This window comes from Sprattus sprattus (assembly GCF_963457725.1).
Source record: "Sprattus sprattus genome assembly, chromosome: 12".
Classification (NCBI taxonomy): domain Eukaryota; kingdom Metazoa; phylum Chordata; class Actinopteri; order Clupeiformes; family Clupeidae; genus Sprattus; species Sprattus sprattus.
The window spans coordinates 4,670,028-4,687,527 of record NC_137910.1 but is presented as its reverse complement, the minus strand read 5'-3'; the positions used below and the strand labels follow the sequence as shown (position 1 = coordinate 4,687,527).

Genomic DNA, 17,500 nt, shown 5'->3' with positions numbered 1-17,500 from the left:
TCTCTTCTCTTCTCTTCTCTTCTCTTCTCTTCTCTTCTCTTCTCTTCTCTGTCTCATTAGATGTCTTGCTGTCACCCCACCCCCTGATTTAAAGACCTCACAACTCAGCCAAACCTGAGCGCAGTAACACAGCTGTCCTCTACCAGCCCTCATTCATATTCATTATATTCCTTTACTGCTGTGTGTGTGCGTGTGTGTGTGTGTGTGTGTGCGTACTTGTGTACGTGTGTACGTGAGTGTATGTGTGTGTGTGTGTGTGTGTGTGTGTGTGCGTGTGTGTGTGTGTGTGTGTGTACGTGTGAGTGTGTGTGTGTGTTTGTGTGTGTGTGTGTGTGTGTGTGTGTGTGTGTGTGTGTGTGTGTATGTGTGTGTGTGTACGTGTGTGTGTACGTGTGTGTGTGTGTGTGTGTGTGTGTGTGTGTGTGTGTGTGTGTGTGTGTGTGTGTGTGCGTGTGTGTTTATACTACACCTCTGACTGTTTTCCTCTCTCTCTCCACGTGTACATAATGTATTTGTGTGTGTTTTTAAGATGTGTTCTTGGGTGTGTGTCTGGCTTGACTATAATTTCTTATAGTCAAGCCAAGCTCTGCAGAAGAGTTCATCATTGCAAATTCAGTGTCAGCTTCTGTTCCATAAATTTGGAATATTTTCAAAATGTGTGTGTGTCTGTGTGTGTGTGTGTGTGTGTGTGTGTGTGTGTGTGTGTGTAGGGCTCCTCGGGTGTGAGCGGTTCCAAGGCTCTGTGGTGAACTACAGCACCCTGCTGTTGGAGGAGAAGGAGGCGCCTGAGGGAGGCGAAGAGAGAGGAGGAGGTGGAGGGGGAGGCGTGCTGTATGTCGGAGCCAGGGGTGCTGTTTACGCCTTACCAGCCAGCAACATCTCAGCCAGTCCTCCACGCACAGTAAGCTGCAGCCTCCACACACACAGTGTGTGTGTGTGTGTGTGTGTGTGTGTGTGTGTTCGTGTGTGTGTGTGTGTGTGTGTGTGTGAGTGTGTTCATGTGTGTGTGTGTGTGTGTGTGTGTGTGTGTGTGTGTGTGACACCAGACACCAACAACACAACCACCAGCCATTAATGAATTAGTCCTTATTGCAAAACACTTGACATCGCAGTTTTTGCACTGGTGGTTTTTTATAAAGCAAATTTAAGTCTGACTGATAGTGATTGCAACATGCATTCTGTCATAAGAATGAGAGTGACTCCATGTTGAACTGAAGTGTTTGCCATGGGCAATGTAGAACAATTTGAAAGCACACACAGAACAGTGCTCATACAACAGTTGAATCAGTGAGCCTATATTTACCTAAGTTATCGCGTATGAGTTCAAAGCTATTCTGTTTATTGCTTTATTGCTTTGGCTTTTATGACGAGAGTAATCTTGCCGAGTGGCAATACTGCCTCCTTTCCCATGATCTCTATCTGACTATGAGTCTAACGTCATAAGCCCACTTAAATTAGATAATTCTAGACGACTTAGTGCTGTAAAACACAGAACTCCTTCCTCCCTCCTTTCCCAACAACCTGATGAACCGTCATCTCCCCTCAGATCACGTGGGACGCATCAGCTGACCAGAAGAAGCAGTGCCTGGATAAGGGCCGAGACAACAAAGTAGGCCAATGTCCAAGTCGGACATGTGCGCGCACACACACACACACACACACACACACACACACACACACACACACACACACACACACATACACACACACGCGTCCATACCACCACACACACACACACACACACACGTCCATAGCACCACACACACACACACACACACGTCCATATCACCACACACACACACACACATACGTCCATACCACCACACATACACACACACACGTCCATACCACCACACATACACACACATACGTCCATACCACCACACATACACATAACTGTTTGTTGATCTGTGTTGTTGTTGTTGTTGTTGTTGTTCCACAGACCGAGTGCTTCAATCACATCCGGTTCCTGCAGCGCTTCAACAGCACACACCTGTACATGTGTGGAACCCACGCCTTCAAGCCCCTCTGCGCATATATTGTAAGCATAGATCACTTATCAGTGCCTACAGCCTGCAGAAAGAGAATCTGTTTGGTTTCTCTCTTGCGAAACTAAGTCTTTTCTTTCAAATCGATCAACATGAAGAAGACTTTTCGTTGTCTTTGTGCCTCCCAGGAGGTCCTTCTTAGCCGAAAATAGAAAAGATGAAGAAATAACTCTAGAGCCAGACATGTTCTGACAGCTTCTGCAAAGCACTGTGTCAGTGAAGCGCTTTAATGTATTTAATATAATCCTTTTTAGTCTTATTTGATCTTATCTTTTATGATATTTCAAATAGAGTTGCTTTAGCTGTAGTTTTAGTGTGCTGAATCTGTCATTCTTCTTGACACGCAGCCCTGAATCCTGTGCAATTGCTGTCAGTATGGACTCACAGCATGTTTGGACTGTCTTGTGTTGTTCCTCAGGATGCAGAGAAGTTCAGGATCTCTTCAGGCTTCGAGGAGGGACGCGAGAAGTGTCCATATGACCCAGCTAAAGGCTACACTGGACTCCTCATAGGTACAGTAGCAGGCAGCATGGGGAATGACCTCTTGTACTCGTCTGTGTTTATAAGAAGCTAACCTATTCCACTGGAATACCTTCATTCATTATGTGAAATTCAGTGCACCGTTGCTTGTGGTATATTTTAATTTCACCAGTCATATTTTAATTTGATATGGAAACAAGCAGAGAAAGCAAATGTTTATGTGTGAAGCGTTTCTGTGTGTATTCTGAGTGTTCGTACACACACGTTGTATGTTACTGTACCCACATGCTGTATGTAATGACGCGCGTGTCTGCATGTGTCTCCATAGATGAGCAAATGTACACGGCCTCTCAGTACGAGTTCAGGAGCTCTCCTGACATCAGGAGGAATTCTCCCACCCCCACCATCAAGACAGAGGAGGCCCCCACAAGATGGCTCCTGGGTCAGCCCCGCCTGCACAGCTACATGGGCACACATGTCCAGAACACATCTGCATCAAATACATGCCACACAACAGTCTCTTATACCCCACCCCTAGCTCTAATACCCCACCCCTAGCCCTCAACTATTGCCCCGCTGTAAGGCTCTAATACCCTACCTCTATTGCCCTGCTGTAAGGCTCTAATACCCCACCCCTAGCCCTCCACTATTGCCCTGCTGTAAGGCTCTAATACCCCACCTCTATTGCCCTGCTGTAAGGCTCTAATACCCCACCCCTAGCCCACCTCTATTGCCCTGCTGTAAGGCTCTAATACCCCACCCCTAGCCCACCTCTATTGCCCTGCTGTAAGGCTCTAATACCCCACCCCAAGCCCACCTCTATTGCCCTGCTGTAAGGCTCTAATACCCCACCCCTAGCCCACCTCTATTGCCCTGCTGTAAGGCTCTAATACCCCACCCCTAGCCCACCTCTATTGCCCTGCTGTAAGGCTCTAATACCCCACCCCTAGCCCACCTCTATTGCCCTGCTGTAAGGCTCTAATACCCCACCTCTATTGCCCTGCTGTAAGGCTCTAATACCCCACCTCTATTGCCCTGCTGTAAGGCTCTAATACCCCACCCCTAGCCCTCCACTATTGCCCTGCTGTAAGGCTCTAATACCCTACCTCTAGCCCTCCACTATTGCCCTGCTGTAAGGCTCTAATACCCCACCTCTAGCCCACCTCTATTGCCCTGCTGTAAGGCTCTAATACCCCACCCCTAGCCCACCTCTATTGCCCTGCTGTAAGGCTCTATTACCCCACCTCTATTGCCCTGCTGTAAGGCTCTAATACCCCACCCCTAGCTCTAATACACAACAGTCTGCATCATGATCCGAACAGTCTCCAGCCATTCATACAGTCAGCCCTCGAACATAAAATGAGTGGTTTTGGATCACATTCAGGATTTATATCACTCTATTTAAATCACTCTAACTATTCCTGGAAGTCAGCGTTCATCATCTCCTTAGGCTTTATTGCATATGGCATTACTCTAAATGTAATACACTATGTGTATGATATAATATAATATAATTTTATATTCTATTATACAATTTCATATTCTATTATACAATTTTATATTCTATTATACAATTTCATATTCTATTATATAATTTTATATTCTATTATACAATTTCATATTCTATTATATAAATTTCATATTCTATTATACAATTTTATATTCTATTATACATCTACTGTACATCAGAGTGCTCATAGTGTGTATGCCTGTTGCTCCTGTAGAAGCGGATTTTGTGGGCTCGGCGTTGGTGCGCGAGAGTGTCAACAGCTCCGTGGGCGACGACGACAAGATCTACTTCTTCTTCACGGAGAAGAGCCAGGAGCCGAGCGCCTTCAGTGGTCAGGGCCGCGTGGCCCGGGTGGCACGCGTCTGCAAGGTCAGACCCACAAGAGAGCGCCTGCTGCACTGAGAAAGCACTTACACTCTTCTCACGTCTCTGTCTGGCACATTTTTTCATACACCGCTTTTGCAATGGCTGCTGTGAGTAGTGCAACACTCCTAACTGAGTGCCTTAGCTACGCTATTAGGTCTGGGGTTGTGAGAGTTCTTCGAAGGTAGAGGATGTTCAGACACCTAGCATCTTCTCACCTTACACATCTGACCTCGGGGAGGAACAGAGTAAAAAAAACTCATACTGTGGCCAAGTCTAGTGGAAGTTTGCTAGAAATCCTTCACAGCATTTTTGAAAATAACGACCAAAACGCTTTCTGTATCTTACCAAAATAATGTTCTTAGTGTTTCTAATTAGCTGCTGACAGCTTTGATGGCTTCTGTATATAGTTCTGAGTCTAGGGTTCTGTCTCAAGTTGTGACACCACACACACATGAAAGCCCAGGGGTTATAAATATCCCGCACCACTACACAGATAACACACCTACTCACTAACTCACTCACTGAACAGGGTTTTCCAGTGAGTGCAAATAGCCGTGTGTGTGTGTGCTTGTGTGCTTGTGTGTGTGTGTGCTTGTGTGTGTGTGTGTGTGTGTGTGTGTGTAGCACATCCCTGGGACATCCCTCAGAGCGTAGTTCATTGGAGTGTCTTTTATGAGTTAGTGTCCTGGCCTTGTCCTCTCTGTGTGTATTTATGTTTGTATGAGTGTGTGCCTGTTTTATGTTACAAAAGACTTTGAACTCTTTGAACCCAGAATTCCCCTGATTTGGTGTGTGTGTGTGTGTGTGTGTCTCTCTGTGTGTGTGTGTGTGTGTGTTTGTGTGTGTGTGTGTGTGTCTGTGTCTGTGTCTGTGTCTGTGTGTGAGTGTGAGTGTGAGTGTGAGTGTGAGTGTGTGTGTGTGTGTGTGTGTGTGTGTGTGTGTGTGTGTATGTATGTATTAGTATCGGCCTAGCGTTGCCATTCCCATCAGGCCTGGCCACTACAGAGGCATTCAAGGTGACCTGTGGTATCTTCTTCACATGTCAATCAAGGAAATATATTGAGCTCATTACTCTTCATGTTTGAGGCTATGGATCACTCTTCTTATTGCTTTCCATTACCTGTTAGTAGAATACCTTTAACTAAGGGTAGCTTTCAAACCATCCCCCAGTTTCTACTATCTTGTATGTCCTCAGCCCAAAGTTCAGCCCAAAAACTCTACAAGAACAGCAGGGTGAATTTCATCTAATTGTGTGTTTGTCTTCCTGAGACCGTTCTGCTGAAACACATATCCCCATTCTGCTGACACCACAGCCCCAGCACAGCTTGCCTGTTTCCCAGTAAATCCACAAAGCCTTCGTCTCTGGCCTGGAGAGTCTAGTGACACATTTGGGAGTTCTCTCTCTCTTCTCTTCCTGGAGATGGACACCAGCCAGCTGCCAGGCTGCTGATGATCCACATTATGGCCAGGGGGACGACGCACAGATCTCCCCCTCCTGGCACGGTCACCTTGGGGCGCGATCTCAGCTTCATGCCCTCGGGCGGTGGGCATGCTGGAGGGCGAGGCTGGTGCACCCTGCTCCTCTGATGGAGACCCAAACCTGGTGTGTGTGTGTGTGTGTGTGTGTGTGTGTGTGTGTGTGTGTGTGTGTGTGTGTGTGTGTGTGTGTGTGTGTGTGTGTGTGTGTGTGTGTGTGTGTGTGTGTGTGTGTGTGTGTGTGTGTGTGTGTGTGTGTGTGTGTGTGTGTGTGTGTGTGTGTGGTGTGTGTGTGTGTGTGTGTGTGTTTCTGCTTCCACAGATGGCAAAAAGGAGCAGCAGGGGTTATTACTGAGGGCTGAATTGGCTTCACTGTGTTTCTCTGTGCTCTCTGTGTGTGAAGCAGCTGAGTGTATTGATGGAGCAGGAACCTGCACAGGAGGGGGCTAAGGTTGCTCGGTTTGCTCTCCCCTCGACTGAAGTTGCCCCTCCGAAGGATATATATATATTTTTAAAGTATGCGATCGGTGGGGGGGGGTGGGGGGGGGGCTGTGGGGGGGGGCGTGGTGGCAGCAACGGTTAGGGAGAGTTTAAAATGATATTGGCAAAATTTGCGATCAGGGGACGGGGGCATGGCAGCAGCGGTGACAAAAATTGACGTGTGGCCCCTTTTTTCCAGGGCAGAGCAACTGCCCTTCAAAATTCCTGTGCACGTCCCTGTGATAATAAGTAATGTGGGTGTGCCATTCCATCAGAGTGTGATGATGGCGTGTCTTAGACCCTTGTGTGTGTTAGTTAGCATGTGTCTGGAGTGTGTGTGTGTGTGTGTGTGTGCGTGTGCGCCCCATACAGTGTGTTCATTGTGTGTATCATTATGCACTTGACCATTTGCATTTTGAGTGGTCCAGTGGCATTCATTGTGTTATGTATGCATGTCACCATTCAGTTGGTCAAGTCAGGTGTGCTGTGTGCATAGCACTGCCCTGTGCACATTTGTAATGCTGGGCAGAGTTCTGGGAGGCTTTTAGTAAGGCTTGGCCCTTTGCCTCTGGGATTAGTTCATTGCGTCAGTGTTATTATTGGTGCTGCTGTTGGATTCACTCTAACTGTTAAATCCCCTTTTTCTCCCTTTTCTAATTCCTTACAAGTTCAGTAGTTTTAATGAGGGGATTATCGTGTAGATGGAGTCACTCCAAAAGTTCAGCTTACTGACCTGAAACCCAAGAGTTGAGAAATGAAAATAAGTTTTTTTTCCTCAGATAATCTTAAAGAAGCCATTTGTTGTATAGGGCTAAAGAGGAGGCCATTCAGTCATGCAACATACAGCATGAAGTCCTATGTACAGTACCAGTCAAAAGTTTGGACACACCTTCTCATTTTTTGAGAAGTTTTTTATTTATTTTTGTTATTTTCTACATGGTAGATAACACTTTTTTTTTGTTCAGTTCATTATTCCATATGTGTTATTTCGTAGTTTAAATGTCTTCAGTATTAATCAACAATGTAGAAAATAATAAAAGTAAAGAATAAACTTTTCAAAAAAATTAGAAGGTGTGTCCAAACTTTTGACTGGTACTGTATGTATTTTTGAGTATGGCATCGCTGCAGAGTCAAAAGACTTTTCTCTGCCTGTTTTGTTTTTCAGGGTACAACTCTTTTCTTCCTACTCCTCCTCTCCCTCTCCTCCTGTCTTCTTACTATGCCTGCCCCTCTCCCTCCAAGCTCGGTGTACCATATCCCTCAATCCTTTGGAGCAGTGGCTGAGGTCTCTGAACAGTAGGCCTGTCCGACTGCGAGCGCTGCTCATTTCCCACGGTTCCTCTCTGGCCGCAGACGGGAGTTGGCAGTGCCTCGCGGCTTGGAGTTAGCCATCCGTTCAGACATCAAGACACACACTCGCTGGAGTGGACCCTACTTAAGAGCTGGCCGCGCTCCTGATTTCCCGCCGTGGCGGTTTCCCTCTTGCCCCCGCAGCTGATTCGATTCCATTAGGGCTGGAACGCGACTAGCGTGATAGTCCCGCGGGTGCGGCTAGCTTATGCGGTGCGCAGGGATATTTTGGCCGGGGGTTCCGATGAGCGTGGTGTTTTCGCGCTCATTATGTCAGGGAGTTGCACGGAAAGTCGCTCCCCCTGCTGAGTGGTGCTGGAGAGAAGTCATTTACGTTACATTACAATGTGTTCGACTTATTTGCATGACAGATTGGACTCTGTGTGTGTGTGTGTGTGTGTGTGTGTGTGTGTGTGATTCAGTGCTCTCTCTCTCTCTCTCTTTCTCTCTCTCACACTCTCTCTCACTCTTTCTCTCTCTCTCTCTCTCTCTCTCTCTCTCTTTATCTCTCTTTCTCTCTCTCTCTCTTTCTCTCACCCCCCCCCCCCCCCCCCCCCCCCCCCCCCCTCCCCCCCCCCCCCCCCCTCTCTCTCTCTCTCTCTCTCTCTCTCTCTCTCACACTCTCTCTCACTCTTTCTCTTTCTCTCTCCCTCTCTCTCTCTCTCTCCACCCTACTCACAGTGTTGCCCTCACACGCCCTGCTTCAGAGCCAGTTCCATTCCAGTGCATTAAGGGAGTCTTTCATTACGGCTCGGAGGCCATGCCACTCTCCCTTTAGCGCTCCTTCTCACTACTCTCTCTCTCTCTCTCTCTCTCTCTCTCTCTCTCTCTCTCTCTCTCTCTCATTCTCTTTCTCTCTCCCTGTAGCCCTCCTTCTCACCTGCTTTTAATGCCCACTTTGGGAACTAAACGAGAAATTATTGACTTGGAAGTATGGATATTTGAAGGCTGTGCTGAGAAGGTTTTACTAAAAGTGAAAATGAGTCGAGATGTTCTGTTGGTCAGCAATTTAATTGTGAATAAAAGTACTCTGAAGTTCGAAGATGAATTGTAGGGGACGGCTAGAAGATGAAAAGGATGTGGAAATGTGTATAAATGGTGTAGTTGGAAGAGAATATAGAATTTGTAAAATTTTGAAAAAAAGCAAGTTATATGAAATATGATACGGGATGTGTATAAATTCTGTTATCTCCATCTGTGTGTGTGTGTGTGTGTGTGTGTGTGTGTGTGTGTGTGTGTGTGTCCTGCAGGGTGACCATGGGGGCCATCTGACACTGCAGAGGAAGTGGACGTCCTTCCTGAAGGCACGCCTCGTCTGTTCGCTGCCCGACTACCAGCTCCACTTCAACGTCCTGCGCAGCGTCTTCACCCTCAGCGGAGCCTCCGCACGCGACACACTCTTCTACGGGATATTTGGCCTGGAATGGTAAGAACATGGGGGAGGGAGGAGAGGAGAGGAGGACACAGGGAAACGGAGAAAAAGTTCAGGAGGGAGGGAGGGAGGGAGAGAGAGAAGAGAAGGATGGTGGTCATTTTGTTGGTGGCATGCAGTTTTTGACACCAGCAGGTGAAATTTGAGAGATTTTCCATCGCGTTCATAAACTGAAATGGGAAACATCTAGCAAGTGTTTCTACAAAAGTGAACTTTGACCCATAACATCATTTTTCGTCTTTCCCCCACTGCTGTAAATGTTTTTTTTCCAATCATGTCCGGTAATGAATTGTCACACTTCTTTAAATTGAATCCAAAGTCTTATTTCCAGACCAAGCTCCACTAATCATCAAAATTCATGAGAGTGAGAGAAAGAGAGCAAGAGGGAGGGAGGGATAAAGGAAGAGAGAGAGAGAGAGAGAGAGAGGGAGGGAGAGAGGGAGAGAGAGGTGAAGGAATGATGGAGGTTGTGAAGGTGAATGTTCCTGCACACATGGGGCCTTAAGTGCATGAACTTTACATGTCTTACCACCAGTGGAGCTGCTTAACAACTGGATCAATAATCCATCAACTACAGCCTGTCCCTCTCATCTCTCCTTACATGCACACAGCTCTCTGCCTCTCCATCTCCCTCTCTCTTCGTCTCTCTGTCTCTCCATCTCCCTCTCTCTCCGTCACTCCATCTCCCTCTCTCTTCGTCTCTCCGTCACTCCATCTCCCTCTCTCTCCGTCACTCCATCTCCCTCTCTCTTCGTCTCTCCGTCACTCCATCTCCCTCTCTCTTCGTCTCTCCGTCACTCCATCTCCCTCTCTCTTCGTCTCTCCGTCACTCCATCTCCCTCTCTCTTCGTCTCTCCGTCACTCCATCTCCCTCTCTCTTCGTCTCTCCGTCACTCCATCTCCCTCTCTCTTCGTCTCTCCGTCACTCCATCTCCCTCTACCTCCGTCTCTCCGTCTCTCCATCTCCCTCTCTCTTCGTCTCTCCGTCTCTCCATCTCCCTCTCTCTTCGTCTCTCCGTCACTCCATCTCCCTCTACCTCCGTCTCTCCCTCTCTCTCGTCTCTCCATCTCTCCATCTCCCTCTCTCTCCGTCTCTCCGTCTCTCCATCTCCCTCTACCTCCGTCTTTCCCTCTCTCTCGTCTCTCCGTCTCTCAATCTCCCTCTCTCTCCGTCTCTCCATCTCTCTGTCTCTCTGTCTCTCTCCCAGGGGACTGGTTAAGCCAAGCATGGCAGGTGTCTGTAGCATTGTGTGTGTGTGTGTGTGTGTGTGTGTGTGTGTGTGTGTGTGTGTGTGTGTGTGTGTGTGTGTCTGTCTGTAGTGTGTGTGTGTGTGTCTGTGTGTCTGTAGTGTGTGTGTGTGTGTGTGTGTGTGTGTGTGTGTGTGTTGAAGCAGCTGCAGGTGTAAGCCCTGACTTCCAGAGGCAGGCGGAGTGATCGATAGGCTTTATTAGATTCCCCTGGGCAACCCTCGTGCCAGTGACACACAGCAGCCCAGACTCATCATCAGATTGCCTGTTGCTCAAGACGCACGCCTGGGACCCCTTTCTCTTCCTCTCTCTCTCTCTCTCTCTTTCTATCTCTCTCTCTCTCTCTGTCTCTCTCTCTCTCTCTCTCTTTCTCTCTCTCTGATGCTCTTCTAATGCTTGTCATGTTCCATTATTGCGATTCTCTCTTCTTTTCTGTCCATTCTCATATCTATCTCCCCGTCTTTTTCCTTAACTCTCTTTCCCCCTTTCTTTCTCCCTCCTCCTCCTCTGTTGTTTTTTCTCTTTCTCTCCCTCCATCCCTCCGTTCCTCTCCTTAGACCGAGCAGAACTGCTGATGCTCCTTAGGCCCTGCATCTCTTCCAGCATTCTAATCGGGATCTTAAAATCGCTGACAGTATGTGAGTGTGTTTGTGTGTGCGTGCACGAGTGTGTGTGTGTGTGTGCATGCACAAGTGTGTGTGTGTGTGTTTGCATGCGCAAGTGTGTGTGTGTGTGTTTGCGTGCGCAAGTGTGTGTGTGTGTGTGTGACAGGTTTCCGTGCTGTTGCCTGGGTCCTGAGAGTCATCTTTTATTCATAGAGGGGGCCGTCTTCCCTCTATCTCTTTCTCTCTGTCTTTGTCTCTCATTCCCTCTCTTTCTCTCGCTCTCTCTCTCTTTCTCTCTCTTTCTCTCTCCCTCTCTCTCTTTCCCCCTTTCTCCCCCCCCCCCCCACAGGGCACAGATACAGCTTGTTTACAGCTGTTGTTTGACTATAGAAACAGACTTGGAGGTGTGTGTGTGTGTGTATGTTTGTTATGTGTGTGTGTGCGTGCGTGTGTCTACATGTACGTGTGCGTGCCGGTCTTTTTGTGTGTGTATGAGAAGGGGATTGTATGTTTGGTTGCCTTTGTGTGTCAGTGTGTGTGTGTGTGTGTGTGTGTGTGTGTGTGTGTCTGTGTGTGTGTGTGTGTCTGTGTCTGTGTCTGTGTCTGTGTGCGTCATGAGAGAGGAGTTATAAAAGACAAACCCACTCATCTGAAATGACAGAGAAGAGCTGATGGCTAAAGCTAAGCTGAAGGCCGTTAACTTCTTCAACTTCCACTTGAGCTGAACACACTCGTCCTTCAGATAGGAATGTTTCTCTGAACGCGTCTTTCTTTCAGCGATGAAGCAAAAATACAGTTATGCCACACACGTATAAACAAAAAGGATTTCAGTGATTGTATGTTTTGTGCAGTTGTTTGGGTACAATAGTTTGTGAAGATAATACATAGTGAATAAAATGTAAAATTTAATCATTTAAATGTATATCATTTTATGTATGTAAAAAGATTAGCAATTAGCCTAGCTTATTTAAATTGTGTGCACTAAAGGGTCAGGATATATTAGCTTGTGTGCACTAAGAAGTGAATGTGTGGGCTTAGTTCTGTTTATAATGAGTTTGGTTCTGTGTTTATATAAATAATGACTTCTGAGTCTGAATTCGTTGTGCAAAGATTGATGTGATGAAATGTTATGTTCCCTGAAAGGTGTTTGCATGTGTGTGTCTGCGTGAGTGAGTGAGTGAGTGTGTGTGTGCATGCAGGAGTGTGTGAGTTTGTGTGTGTGTGTGCAAGTGTGTGAGTGTGAGTGTGTGTGTGTGTGTGTCTGTGTGTGTGTGTGTGTGTGCATGCAGGAGTGTGTGAGTTTGTGTGTGTGTGTGCAGTGTGTGTGTGTGTGTGTGTGTGTGTGTGTGTGTGTGTGTGTGCGTGCGTGCACGAGTTTGTGTATGTGTGTGCTTGAGTGTGTGAGTGTGTTTGAGAGTGTGAGTGTGTGCGTGTGCTTGAGTGTGTGTTTGCGTGCGCGAGTGTGTGTGTGTGTTCAGGAGGACTGCAGACAGGTGGGCCTGTGAGTGATGGATGGCAGCAGGGAAGAGAACAGCATGACTTGCTGAATCAGACAGAAAGCCAAGGAGAGAGGGGGAGAGAGAGTGGGAAAGAGACAAAGAGAGGGAGAGAAAGAGAGAGGGAGAGAGAAAGAGCGGAAGAGCATGAGGAAGACAACTGTTAGAGTAGAGAGAGAGAGAGAGAGAGAGAGAGAGAGAGAGAAAGTGAAGAGAGAAATGGTGTTTGTATTGTTGACCTCCACGGTCAGGCTGCACTGGTGTGACCATGTCATTGATTTATTAGCCAGAAATGCAAGAGGACACGCAAGTGTGTGTGTTTGCATTTCTGTGTGTGTGTGTGTGTCCTGTGTGTGTTTTTATGTTTCTCTGTGTATGTGTGTTTACGTTTCTGTGTGTGTGTGTGTGTGTGTGTGTGTGTGCTTGCGTTTCTGTGTGTGTGTGTGTGTGTGTGTGTGAGTGTTTGCGTTTCTGTGTGTGTGTGTGTGAGTGTTTGCGTTTCTGTGTGTGTGTGTGTGTGTGTGTGTGTGAGTGTTTGCGTTTCTGTGTGTGTGTGTGTGTGTGTGTGTGTGTGTGTGTGTGTGTGTGTGTGTGTGTGTGTGTGTGTGTGTGTGTGTGTGTGTGTGTGTGTGTGTGTGTGTGTGTGAGTGTTTGCGTTTCTGTCTGTGAGTTTACGTTTCTCTGTGTGTGTTTATAAGAGCTGTGCCTGAATTTCAGGTTAAATCAGGTTGAGGCAAAATCAGCTGCAAGATACATCCATCTGTGCTCACTGCTTTGTACTCTGTCTTTATTTGGTCAGGTTTTCCTCTCTCTCTCTCTCTCTCTCTCTCCCTCTCTCTCTCTCTCTCTCTCTCTCTCTCTCTCTCTCTCTCTCTCTCTCTCTCTCTCTCTCTCTCTCTCTCTCTCTCTCTCTCTCTCTCTCCCTCTCTCTCTCTCTCCACCTGTCAGAGGAGATGTACTGGGTGCCTTGATGAGCTTTGTGTCTCGCCCCCATCTCTCCCTGTCCTACTCCTCATCTATCTATTTTAGCGTTGCCATGGCAATGTGGCGGGTTGTTCCCTGTGCTGTGCCCTGGCTTGCCTCAATCCCAGCAAAACTCTGGTGCACTCACACCTCTCCTAATCCTCTCTCTCTGTCTCTGTCTCTGTCTCTCTCTCTCTGTCTCTGTCTCTCTCTCTCTCTCTGTCTCTCTCTCTCTCTCTCTCTCTCTCTCCGTCTTTCTTTTCTCACTTTCTCCTCCCTCATTTGTCTGTCTCTCTCCATCGCAACCCTTTTCTCCCATTGTTTCTCTCTCTCTCTCTCTCTTTCAATTCCTCATGTCTCGAACTCAACCCTCCTTCTCTCTCTCTCTCTCTCTCTCTCTCTCTCTCTCTCTCTCTCTCTCTCTCTCTCTCCTCTCTCTCTCTCCTTCTCCTAATACCTTCTAGGACTTAACTTAGTGCCTGAACCTATCCTGTGTAATGACGTGTTTATAGTGTAGGCTACTGGGGGACTCAAAGCCCCCCCCCGTGCCCAGTCTTCTGTGCTGCTTATCACACACACACACACACACACGCGCACACACACACACACACACACGCGCACGCGTTCGTGCACACGCACACGCACAGACACGCACACACACACACACGCACACACACACACACACACACACAAACACACACACACAGTTTCCCCTTGAAAAAATTGGCACAGATTAACACAACAGCTGCACCTTACAGTATGCTTGCCATGACCTCAACAATTATTGCCTGATTCAAGCAAAGAACTTGTGAACTCTCAAATGTTTTTACTGAGTAGCCTTACCCCATCTTCTCTCATGTCCCTTCAAGGGATAATCAAGGGGTTTTCATGTGATATTACAATAATCATTTTTTTTGTAGGAACAAAAAGTAATGTTATTGTTCGTTCCTCCCAATTCAATTAAATTGGCTTTATTGGCATGAATGTGCGATACACTGTTGCCAAAGCACTAAAACAATAACAACAATAATAATAATAATTTAAAAAAAAACATACAAAATAATAATGGTAATACCTATCTCTCTCTACCCAGGAAAAACGTGAAGGCGTCGGCCATCTGTCAGTTCTCCATTGTGGACATGTGGCAGGTGTTTGAGGGGCCCTACATGGAGAGCCAGGACTCCAGCTTCAAGTGGAGCGAGTACATGGGCAAGACCCCCGAGCCACGGCCTGGATCGGTGAGACACCCCCACCCCCCCCCCCCCCCGTCAACACCCAACCCCACCCACTCACTCACCTCTAACCCCCCCCCCAGAGAGATGGTCTGCCTACTGGATAAATAAAACCATCTGCAAAGATGATATGGTATGGCATACAGTGATGTATGGGATGAACGATTTGGATAGTTAATATAAGGGTAGTTAAATATTTACTGAAGAGAGAGAGAGAGAAGCTTTATACATGTCAGCAGTCTCTCGCTCCGCTCGGGCTTAATGAGCCACTGGATACACGGAGGAAGTGATAATGAAGCCGTGGACGGGTATGGACTGCAGCTGAGTGGTACACTGCAGTATAATCAGAATTTTTAATGGAGAGGCATCATATTTTGGCACCGTCAGCGACCAAACTGGGGCTCAGATGTCTCAAGTCAGTTTGTTTCTGTCCGCTTAGTGACCAGCAGAAGAAGCTCCCAGCCTTCGAGGCAGGACTGATTGGGGGTAATTGTCTGTGTAAGAGTGTAAGAGTTCCAACACCCCTGTGATGTCATTGTTCAGAGCTGCTCTGAAGGCCTCACTTTAATCTGCGCTGATAAGTGACCTCATCACAGTGACCTCATCACAGCCTCTAATGTGACCTCATCACAGCCTCTAATGTGCTCTTATTACAGCCTCTAATGTGACCTCATCACAGCCTCTAATGTGCTCTTATTACAGCCTCTAATGTGACCTCATCACAGCCTCTAATGTGCTCTTATTACAGCCTCTAATGTGACCTCATCACAGCCTCTAATGTGCTCTTATTACAGCCTCTAATGTGCTCTTATTACAGCCTCTAATGTGACCTCATCACAGCCTCTAATGTGACCTCATCACAGCCTCTAATGTGCTCTTATTACAGCCTCTAATGTGCTCTTATTACAGCCTCTAATGTGCTCTTATTACAGCTGTGTAAAGACTGTCAGTGCTTCAGATTAGGATTGGATGGGAGGGGGGAGGCTGGAGTCAGGGAATTACTCGAGTGCAGTTTACAGAGGTTAAGGCCAAGTCACTCTACTAAACTTTTACAACAAATGGAATAGATTAATGCATTCATTCCATTCCATTCCGTCCGTCCGTCCGTCCGTCCGTCCGTCTGTGTGTGTGTGTGTGTGTGTGTGTGTGTGTGTGTGTGTGTGTGTGTGTGTGTGTGTGTGTGTGTGTGTGTGTGTGTGTGTGTGTGTGTGTGTGTGTGTGTGTGTGTGTGTGTGTGTGTGTGTGTGTGTGTGTGTGTGTGTGTGTGTGTGTGAGAGAGCGTGTGCGTGAGTTAGTGTGACAGAGAGAAAGAGAGATGTTTCTAACTATCTCAGGGCAAGTTTGCATTTGTGTGAGCTGCTGTTGAATCAGCATAATCAGCTGCTGGTCACTGCTCCAAAGGAACGGAAGTCAGCACTTCAGAGGTGCAGAGCATAGGCCTCCTTAATCTCTTTCCTTTAGAGAGGAAGAGAGAGAGTGAGAGAGAGGAAGAGCAAGAGAGAGGGAGACTCAGATGAACCAAATCCTCAGACAACTTATTGCGGAGGAAAGGAGGGGGGCTCATGTCATCTCCATGGAGATTACGGAAAGCAGAAAATCTGTCTTGATAGGTTTTTCATATTGGATGCATTCCAAGCCGTGACACTTCTTAATGAGATAACTCAGAGTCCAGTGACACGTTCTGTTCCACGCCACTCTCTGCCTAGTTCAGTCTCTGCACAAACTACAGACGTGATCATGGCCTTTCTGCACAGGCTGATCTTGGAGCGTCTTTAGTCCAGGATCCTTTCACTGGTTTTTTCCGAAGTGCAAAAAAGGGAGAAAGAAGGCGTGGACCTCAGTCGGCTGCCGGCGAAATAAATCTAAGCCTTTTGACTCAGCACCCGACCTGTATCAGTCGTTTCCCTCGATCACGCCAGACCTTTAAACCTTCGTGAAAAGCCCCCCCCCACACACCCCCACCCCCACCTATTGTAGTGCACTCAATTTGGTGTGAACCCTGTGAAAAATACTCTTGCTTTCATTCAGGCAGTGCCTTTGTTCTGATTTTCCCCCTCGTTGCTAGACATGCCTGCAGTGGCATGAAGAGTTTACTCCTGCTCAGTAATGAATCACATACCATATGAAGACATATAGTAGTGTAGTGTATAGTAGTGTAGTATAGTAAAGTAGTGTAGTGTAGTATCGTATGTAGTAGTGTATAGTAGTATAGTATAGAATAGTATAGTATGAAGTAGTATAGTATAGTATGTAGAAGTGTAGTGTATATTATAACACGGGTAGATGAAATCAAGCATTCTGAGAGTGAGTTCCGGGGTGTGCCTTAATCAGCGATATAGTAACTGTACGACCTGTTTTCATCTACCTGAGCGTTCCATATCAGTGCACACTCAAAAAAATGTTTTAACCAAGATGGCGGCGTGTTGTGGGGAATGTAGTGGGCAATGTTTCATGTGAATTAAGCTATCTACACGACTTTTTATATGTCTACATGAACTCGGTTAGTTGTTTCTGTGCTACACGAATGTTGCAGAGTATTGTAAGTCTTAACTGAAAGTATACATATACATATAGTATGAAGTAGTATAGTATAGTATGTAGAAGTGTAGTGTATAGTAGTAGTGTGTGTCCTGGCCAGTGTTTGAACTTCATATCTTCTCAGATGATATAACAACACACCCAATTATCCCCTGTGTCTTCTGGTGCTCTGAACAGATGGTTTATGTGCACAGCACAGCATCAGTGTCTGTATTGGTGAGGGTGTTTGTTCTGTCCTTTACTTTGGGAAAAGGAGCCCCCACATGTCTCTCTGTA

The 17,500-nt window shown here is 46.9% G+C and overlaps 1 protein-coding gene across 1 annotated transcript in view; it reads left to right on the top strand.

The window, feature by feature from the left end:
• The window catches only part of LOC308373146 (semaphorin-4G-like), a gene marked incomplete at its 5' end in the record, with an annotated part of 25,507 nt that overhangs the window by 2,777 nt on the left and 5,230 nt on the right, over positions 1–17,500 (top strand). The window contains 8 exons of the mRNA XM_080848562.1: positions 711–901; positions 1,547–1,609; positions 1,943–2,041; positions 2,467–2,560; positions 2,857–2,970; positions 4,253–4,407; positions 8,961–9,136; positions 14,548–14,692. Coding sequence (XP_080704688.1) covers positions 711–901; positions 1,547–1,609; positions 1,943–2,041; positions 2,467–2,560; positions 2,857–2,970; positions 4,253–4,407; positions 8,961–9,136; positions 14,548–14,692 — 1,037 coding nt within the window. The remainder of the gene's footprint in view (positions 1–710; positions 902–1,546; positions 1,610–1,942; positions 2,042–2,466; positions 2,561–2,856; positions 2,971–4,252; positions 4,408–8,960; positions 9,137–14,547; positions 14,693–17,500) is intronic.